General features: G+C 41.6%; 2 protein-coding genes and 1 non-coding gene across 3 annotated transcripts; 1 reads left to right on the forward strand and 2 right to left on the reverse strand.

Moving 5' to 3' along the window:
* Window positions 1-1,008: 1,008 nt before the first annotated feature.
* On the reverse strand, window positions 1,009-1,488 carry LOC142178180 (uncharacterized). The gene has a single exon (XM_075247509.1). It carries the CDS (start codon window positions 1,486-1,488, stop codon window positions 1,009-1,011), a length of 480 nt encoding a protein of 159 aa, XP_075103610.1.
* A 4,248-nt stretch (window positions 1,489-5,736) lies between these two features.
* On the reverse strand, window positions 5,737-6,498 carry LOC107821967 (uncharacterized). Its single transcript, XM_016648458.2, has one exon. The coding sequence runs from the start codon at window positions 6,496-6,498 to the stop codon at window positions 5,737-5,739; it is 762 nt and encodes a 253-aa protein (XP_016503944.2).
* Window positions 6,499-7,124: 626 nt separating this feature from the next.
* Window positions 7,125-7,226, forward strand: LOC142178683 (small nucleolar RNA R71). The gene has a single exon (XR_012706950.1). It is a non-coding gene; the product is annotated as a small nucleolar RNA R71 (small nucleolar RNA).
* Window positions 7,227-9,160: the final 1,934 nt, after the last annotated feature.

Consider the following 9,160-nt stretch of genomic DNA (forward strand, 5'->3'; position numbering starts at 1 on the left):
AATTTCATATACAAATACACTCGGTTACTCAGATTTCACTGGTGCACAAAATATTCATTCAAACATTTTAACAAACACTTTGTGAGCATGAAGTGTGTGCATTCTAGTTTAACAATGGTGGAACATAGTGGCCCTCCCAAATTTCAACGAAGTAGAGGGAATTCTAGTTTACTACTCCGTATACAAAACAACCACAACAAATTTCGGCCAATGACTGGACCACCCATGTTCTATAACGATTCTTAAGAAACAACTTAGGTGCAAAATTTGGTGGTTAGGGCAATTGGGAGGATGTGATGTTCATTATCATCTACTTATTAAAAGAAGAAGAAGAAGAAGAAGAAGAAGAAGAAGAAGAAGAAGAGGAGGAGGAGAAGAAAACATACCTATAAAATTTAGGATGAGAGCAAGAGAAGAACTTGAGAAATTTGAGAGAGGGAAAGAGAGAGTAACAGAGTCACGGTAGAAGCTTAAGCATGAGAGAGAGAGAAATTGTTATGAATTAGGGTGATTTGGGATATTTGGGGTATGTTTTAATTTATGTTGTGGGTGGGTATGGGTAATAAGATGGTTTATAGTGTTAGTGTAGATGAGTATATGGCTTGGGTTTTATGGGTATGGGTTAAATAAAATATATAATTAAACATAACAAAAATAAAAAAAAATTAAAAACTTACCTGGCCACTCCCAGCCCAGCGCTCCGCGCTATGCCTGGCACAGGGGGATTTCGAGACACTGCCTTCAGCGCCACATGCAGCGTGGAGTGCTGGCCTGGGCGCTGTTCGACGATTGTTTTATTTTATAACATCTCGATCCCCCCGAGCCTTTTATATATCTAATTTACATGACCCACACCATTCTACCTATAATTTCTATGTCTACAAAGAAAATGCAAACTCTAGTCTACTCTAAAAAATATTTAGAAAGCTAAGCTATGAAAGCAATAAAAATTGAGTTGCCTCCCAACAAGCACCTAATTTAACGTCGCGGCACGACGCAGGATCTTGCTTACTCATCAGCGAGTACAACCTTGGTCTTCTCACGAGCAATTATTCCTCCCCAATAGTGCTTGACTCTGTGTCCATTCACTAAAAATTTTATGTCAGCATTTAACACGCGCAGCTCAATCGCACCATAAGGAGTGACTCTCACCACCTCAAACGGGCCTGACCATCTCGATTTTAACTTCCTAGGAAACAACCTTAGCCTAGAATTGAACAATAATACTTGTTGGCCTGGCTCAAAGTGACGTGGCTTGATACACTTTTCATGCCATCTTTTTGTCTTCTCTTTGTAAAGCTTAGCATTTTCATAAGAGTGCAGCCTGAACTCATCTAACTCATTCAACTGCAAGAGTCTTTTCTCGCCCGCGGCTTCAAGGTCCATATTCAACTTCTTAACGGCCCAGTACGCTTTGTGTTCAAGTTCAACAGGCAAATGACATGCCTTTCCATAAACAAGCTTATAAGGCGATGCCCCAATTGGCATTTTGTATGCCACTCTATATGCCCACAAGGCATCATCTAACTTTGCAGCCTAATCCTTCCTATTCACACTCACCGTCTTCTATAATATTTGCTTTATTTCTCTTTTAGACACCTCAGCTTGTCCACTTGTCTGAGGATGATATGCAGTAGCAACTCTATGGCGGACTCCATATTTAGCTAGAAGGTTATTCAATAACCGATTGCAAAAATGTGTCCCTTCATCACTAATCAAAGCACGTGGAGTCCCAAACCTCAAGAATATGTTCTTTTTCACAAATGCAGCTACCACCATGGCATCATTTGTTGGCAATGCGATCCTATGGTGATCCGTTGGGCCTTTCGAACATTAGCTGCCCTTTCCAAGGTTTAAGCCTTAGCAATTTCAGTTTGCTGCTGCCAATCCTTAGCAAACTTGTAAGAAGGTGGCTCCTTCAGGTGTAGCTGGCCACAACCTTGTGGGGAGCCAAAGGTTGTTGGCCTATCGCTAACTCGAACAGATAGATGCAGAGTATTTTTGCAACTTTTAGCAGAATTTTGCTACGTCCAGCAGCTGCACCCGGTTGGCACTCACAAAGTGCCCCACGGAGCGGTACTCCTCCAATAACGCATTGATCCTTTCGGCCATCTGCCCTAACTGAAATGGGGATGAAGACTCGTGGAGAAGTTCAGCTTTGATTTGACCCCAAGAGTTTGAATACTTCTGTCCAGAATCTTCCTGTGAACCTGAAACATTAAGTCGTTCAGTCGTGTTGCGTCACGAGTCTAGCTTGCGAAGCAACCACAACTCGTTGTAGGTCCTCTCCAACCATTACAGTCGAGTAGTTTTCACTCCTTCCCCAATGCCAATAGTCACATGAGTTCTCCTAAATCAACACATTTTACCGCCTTGACGTCTTGGGTTGGGAAGGATACGACAGGCTCAATTTCAAGCTCAAGCACCTTTAGTGTTCCCGACCGCCTGCCTTTCGGCATATCAAGCCTGCTTTCCTCGATAAAAGCCCACAGAAGGGCCAAAGCACAACAAGCCTACTCATCATCAAAGCAAGTCTAAGCCCATGCAAAAAAGACCTCATTGTCATGGGAGCCCTTTCCTTACTCCTCAATATAGTCGCCGGTTCTATACATTAAGATTTGCAGCACCTATTCAGGAGCTGGGGAATCGACTTGCAAGGAAAATCTTGATTGAAAGTCCATATGTTTCTATTTTCCTCTATCTCTGGCTAGAAAAGAATGTATGCGTCAAACTTTGATGTCTCACTGGTTTAGATACGACGAGATAATCATCAGTGTTTGGGAATCTCAACTGGTTTTCATGTTGAAGACACGGGTTCGATTCCCGTAAGGGATAGGTACTCATTCCCGGTTGCTTTCAGTTAGTGTTCATTGTTGAGTGATCGCTAGCTATCTGGCTGGAAAAGATGGTCCGGAATATTCCTCTCTCCCAGCAAGCAAGACGAGATCAACACTTCTCTCAGTAATGGACTTCCTTTACTTCGTAACCTTACACTAGGCGGTGATAATTTAAAGGTTGTCACTGAGCATTCCTAGTCACACGGGAAAAGAGGTCAAATGGCAAGGGCATATGCACATTTGGCTCCTCGCAGAGTATAGCTCACATCCAAACATCTGATTGGGGAACGGGGCAACTCTACCCATTTTGACACATAGTCAACTGCTAGTAAAATGTATTTGTTTCCTCTGGACAATGGGAATGGTCCCATAAAATCTATCCCCCACACATCAAAAATCTCAACCTCCAGGATGTTATTCAAAGGCATCTCATGCCTTCTTGTGATTGTTCCTGTTCTCTGACAATGGTCACACTTCTTAACAAATGCATGGGCATCCTTGAATAATGTTGTCCAAAAGAAACCGGATTGTAGTACCTTTGCAGCTGTTCTATTGCCTCCATGATGGCCCCCATAGGATGATGCATGACAATCATACAACACTAATTCAACCTCATTTTCTGGGATACATCTCCTCATCAACTGATCAGCACACTGCTTGTACAAATACGGCTTATCCCAATAGTAGAAGTTCACATCATGTAGAAACCTCTTTCTAGTTTCAGATTTCATTTCAGGAGGAAGTACCCCCCCTCCCCCTCCCACCAGATAATTCACATAGTCCGCGTACCATGGGGGAGGGTCTTGGGTGAAAGCAAAAAGTTGCTCATCAGGAAATGCTTCTTTAATTTGTCCACCATCCTCCACGTGGTGGTGATTTTTCAGCCTTGATAGATGGTCAGCTACTTGGTTCTCTATGCCCTTTCGATCTCGTATTTCCATATCAAATTCCTGTAATAACATAACCCAGCGCATCAATCTTGCCTTAGATTCTTTTTTTGTAAATAGATACTTGATTGCTACATGATCGGTATAGACTATGACTTTAGTTTCCACTAAGTATGCCTGAAATTTCTCAAAGGCCCACACAACGGCCAACAACTCATTTCCGTGGTGGTGTAATTCAGTTGTGCATCATCAAGAGTCTTACTCGCATAGTAGATGGAATAAAGCATCTTGTCCTTCATCTGGCCTAGCACTGCCCCAATAGCCTGGTCACTCACATCACACATAAGTCCAAATGGTAAGGACTAATCTGGTGCCATAATAATGGGGGCAGTCACCAACTTCTTTTTGAGCTCTTCAAATGCCTTCAGGTAGGTGTCATCAAACTTGAAAGTTACATCCTTTTCAAGCAACCTGCACAAAGGAGTAGCAATTTTAGAAAAATCCTTAATAAAGCTCTGATATAATCCCGCATGTCCCAAGAAACTCCAGACACCCTTCACAGAAATGGGTGGAGGTAATTTTTCAATCGCCTCCACCTTCACCTTATCAACTTCAATGCCGCTCCTAGACACTCTGTTACCCAACACAATGCCTTCGTGCACCATAAAATGGCACTTTTCCCAATTCAATACCAGATTTGTTTCATCACAACAGGTTAACACCTTGCTCAAATTCTTCAAAAAATCATCATAAGAAGACCCAAATATAGAAAAATCATCCATAAAAACTTCCACAAAATTTTCCACCATATCGGTGAAGATAGCCATCATGCATCTCTGGAAAGTAGCTGGTGCATTACAAAGACCAAACGGCATTCGCTTGAAGGCGAAAGTGCCATAAGGGCAAGTAAAAGTGGTCTTTTCCTGATCCCCTGAGCATATGACAATCTGGTTGTACCTCAAATAACCATCAAGGAAGCAATAATATTCATGCCCCGCTAATCTATCCAATATTTGATCAATGAATGGAAGTGGGAAGTGGTCTTTGCGGGTTGCCTTGATGAGCCTTCTGCAATCAATGTAAACTCTCCATCCAGTCACAGTGCGAGTAGGAATTAGCTCATTTTTCTCATTCTCAACCACAATCATCCCTCCCTTTTTAGGCACACATTGCACTAGGCTTACCCAGTTGTTGTCAGAGATATGAAAGATGATACCTGCATCAAGCCACTTAATTACTTCCTTCTTCACGACTTCCTTCATGATGGGATTTAAACTCCTTTGCTGCTCAACACTGGGGCGGTGTCCATCTTCCAGAAAGATTTTATGCATGCAAAATGATGGACTGATTCCTTTGATGTCAGCAATTGTCATCTTTCTGGTGCAAAATGATTCCAGAAAGATTTTATGCTCGTGAAGTATTCTGAGCAATTTTTCTTCTTGCACATTAGTTAGGCTGGATGATATAATTACTGGCAGTGTTTCAGAGTTTCCCAAATAAGCATAGCGCAGATGCGTTGGAAGGGGCTTTAGCTCTAGCCTTGGAGCTTCTTCAAAATATAGCTTAGGAAGGATCATAGTAACATGCCTGTCCAACTCCTCAAATATCCCAAACCCATGGACATATTTGCATGACATATCAAGTACTTGCTCAGATTCGCCCATTATCTCATCTTCACTGTCTTCTTCATTCCCAATCAAAGCTCGTTCAAGAGGATTTATGGGGCTCATATAAGGCACCAATGACGTAGTATTGCTTTCCACTACAACAATCATGGATATATCTTCATAATGGGCTGGTAATCTGAGTGTTTTATACACGTTAAATACCTTCACTTGATCACCTACTCTCATTGTCATCTTTCCTTCGCATACATCAATAATAGCTCAGACCGTGGCTAAAAATGGACGCCCTAAAATAAATGGGACCTCCTGATCAGGCTCGTAGTCCAAGATAATAAAATTAGCAGGGAATATGAAAGAACCCACTTGAACTAACAAATCTTCAATCACTCATTCTGGATGAGCAAGGGTGTGATCAGCCAATTGTAAGATCACCGTTGTTGGGCGTGGCTTACCCAACCCCAACTGTCTGAAAACAGATAGTGACATCAAATTGATACTCGCTCCAATATCATACAAAGCTCGCCCGACTGCATGCTTACCAATTGAAATTTGGATAGTGAAACTACCCGGATCTTTGAATTTCTGAGGTAGCTTGCTTTGGATTCTAGAGCTACATTCCTCAGTGAGTGCTACAGTCTCGAATTTGGTCAACCTCCTCTTATTTTCCACTATGTCCTTGATGTATTTTGCATATTTGGGCACTTCTTGTAGGATATCTACTAGTGGAATATTGATTTGCACCTGCTTCAAAATATCAAGAAACTTTTTATACGTGGCATTATCCTTCACTTTCTGCAATCTTTGAGGGAACGAAGGTGGTGGCCTTGAAATTACTGGTGGAGGTTGCTCAGCCACTGCCTCTTCAGCTGGCTTCTCTAACTCCTTTGATTTTTCTGATTTTGACTCTATAGTGGTCGGCTTCTCATTAAAGGTCACTTGTTTTCTTTTTTTTGACTGGACTTCTTCTAATTGTCTCCCATTCCTCAATGACACAGCATTAATAGATTCCTTAGGATTAGCCTTAGTATCACTTGGAAGAGCTCCAACTGGTCGAGTATTTTGAGCACTAGCAAGTTGTCCCATTTGGCGCTCCAAATTTCTCATTGTTGTGGCTTGGGCCTGCTGGTCAGCCATCACTTTCTTTATCATCTCTGTTGTGTGGGCTTGCTATTCAGCCATCAATTTCTTCATCATTTCCTCAAGGTGACTTGGAGAGTTTGCATGTTGTTCAGCCTGAGGTGGTCTATATTGTTGTTGAGGTGCTTGTGGTCGGTATTGATTCTGATCACCTTAGTTTCCACCCCAAGAGAAGTTTGGGTGGTTCCTCCAGTTGGATTGTAAGTGTTCCCATACTGGTTTGTCTGGCCCCTATTTGCATTACCCACAAAACAGACAAACTCAGGATTAACTAGGCATAAGTCGCTCGTATGAACCTCTCCACATACTTCGCAAAACAATTGGACTTGTTGCACTGGCTAAGCTTGTTGCTTGTTAATAACCAAGGTCATCTGATTAACTTGGTTGGTCAATGTGGAAATATGCGCTGATAATGCCGAGACGACATCCAACTCGAGAACTCCTGCAGATTTTCGCACTGTGTGTATGCCCATCTCTCCCTACCAATCAGGATTTCTTTTGGAGAATTTGTTCAATAACGCATATATCTCATCTAAGCTTTTCTCTAACACTTGACCTCCAGCTGTAGTATCTACCACAATCTCTGTCTTAGGATGTAGCCCTTCTATGAAGGTATGAGCTAGCACTTTGTTTGTCTGATTGTGATGAGGACAGTCTCTGAGCAGCCCCTTGAACCTCTCCCAAGCTGAGTATAAAGACTCCCCCGCTTTCTGTTTGAAGACGATTATCTCACTTTTGTTCTTTGTAGTTTTGCCTGAAGGGAAGAACCTTGCCAAAAATTTTCTTTCCAGATCATTCCATGATGTAATAGAGTTAGTTGGTTCTGCCTTCAGCCATCACTTTGCTTCGCCCAACAGAGAGAACGGAAAAAGTATGAGCCTCACATAGACTGGAGTGACCCCGTTAGTGATGTAAGTATCACTAATCTCCAAGAAATTCAGGATATGCTGTTGTGGATCCTCGTGTGGAAGACCCATAAACTGCCCATTCGCATGAAGTTGCTGGATCATGCTCTGTTTCAGCTCAAAGTGCCTAGTGATTCTGGGCTTCACAATACTGGAGGTGACATTAGCAATGATGGGCATCGCCACCTCCTGAACAACCATGCATTGCTCCTCTGCCATGTTCACAAGAAATTGAACAAGTGCCTGAAGATTATTTGTGTCCCTTGCTTCTCTCAACCTCCTATGAAATGTTCTCTCAAGTTCAGGTTCAAAACCTTGAAGTCTATCCTCGCTTCTAACCCTTCGCATTCAATCAAAGTTCTTGAGAGCGTAGCAATAATCAAGTAACGTTAGACTTGACAAAATAAACAATTAAAGAAAAAACTAGAAAGTAGTCAATATCAAAGTCCCCGACAACGGCGCCAAAAACTTATTGCTCCCAAACACACACGCAAGTATACGTGGTCGTACAAGTAATAAAATAATAAGTCGAGTGTCGAACCCACAAATACTTGCATTAACTACCCACTAAATTCACCCAGATTGTTATTCAGTCGAGCCAATCCGAGTTCAAAAGTGTGATTATACTAAACAATAATTCTAACTAGTGACTAAATTATTAAGCAGCAAAATGATTGTTGTGTATTCAGTAAAGACAAATATTCCAGGGTTGTGATCGATTCAACAATCCTATTGTGTTCTAGTTAACTCTCCCTTTTATTCAATTCACTCGTGGTTGCTAATTAATCGAACAATTTCTCTCGTAGCCTTCTCCAGAATTACTACTCGCCTATTCAAAATAGATTAACGCCTATATTCCTATAAAATCAATCTATTAAGAATGCACTAAGATTATGATATTTAATCAAGCACGGTGACCAGATATATTCCTATCCTAACCACAAATACCCTCCCTCCCAGAGTTAAGATCGTGCTCTCTTTAATTCTTCTCTAATCTAAACATGGCTTTCCCAAGCATAGCATATATAGTAAATAGAACCTAACTGTTGGCCAGACAATTAAGCAATTAATCACATAATTGAAGAAACAACCATATATTAGTGAATTTAAATCAAGGTTAAGTTAACGTTAAACAACAATATTCATGACTAAATCACAACCCCAGAACTATGGGTTTTAGCCACTCATGATAGTATCAAACATTTTCATAAGTGTTGGATAATTGAAAATACTAAGAAAAGATGAAGAAAACTGAGATCTCTTCGCTCCCGAATGTTTCTCGTGTGTATTTCCTCTTCAAAGTGGCGTTCCTCCCTCTAAAAATAAGCTTAGTCTTGCTTTTATACGTGTTGGGTAGGTCTAGGGCCGAAATAACCTTGTCCCAGACAAAAATGGACAAACTTCTGTTGCCAGCGTCCAGCCCAGCGCCCCACGCTGGCCCTGGTGCTGGGCTTCTTGATCATTCTGTCTCTGGCGCCACAGGTGGCGCTCCACGCTGCCTGTGGCGCTGAAAATCTGGTGTTTCCTTTTTTCGTCCATTTTGGCTCTAATCTCGCACCTTTCGCCCCCAATTACTTCCGGATGATTCCTACATATAAAAACACCCCGAATTAATATAAATCAACACATTTTACATCCGAAATCCATGAAGCACGAGTAAAACATGAGGCAATATACATATAAATATATATACTTTAAGCTAAATATCAAGTAGCTATACCTGTACCTGGCAATCTTGGAGATAGCGGTAAGTGGAGTCCTAGACCGGG

The sequence above is a fragment of the Nicotiana tabacum genome, chromosome 24 (assembly GCF_000715075.1).
Source record: "Nicotiana tabacum cultivar K326 chromosome 24, ASM71507v2, whole genome shotgun sequence".
In the NCBI taxonomy this organism is placed as follows: Eukaryota; Viridiplantae; Streptophyta; class Magnoliopsida; order Solanales; family Solanaceae; genus Nicotiana; species Nicotiana tabacum.

Coding starts and splice junctions, on each gene's coding strand:
- LOC142178180 (XM_075247509.1), bottom strand. CDS start 1,488: ATGCCAATTGGGGCATCGCCTTATAAGCTTGTTTATGGAAAGGCATGT.
- LOC107821967 (XM_016648458.2), bottom strand. CDS start 6,498: ATGATAAAGAAAGTGATGGCTGACCAGCAGGCCCAAGCCACAACAATG.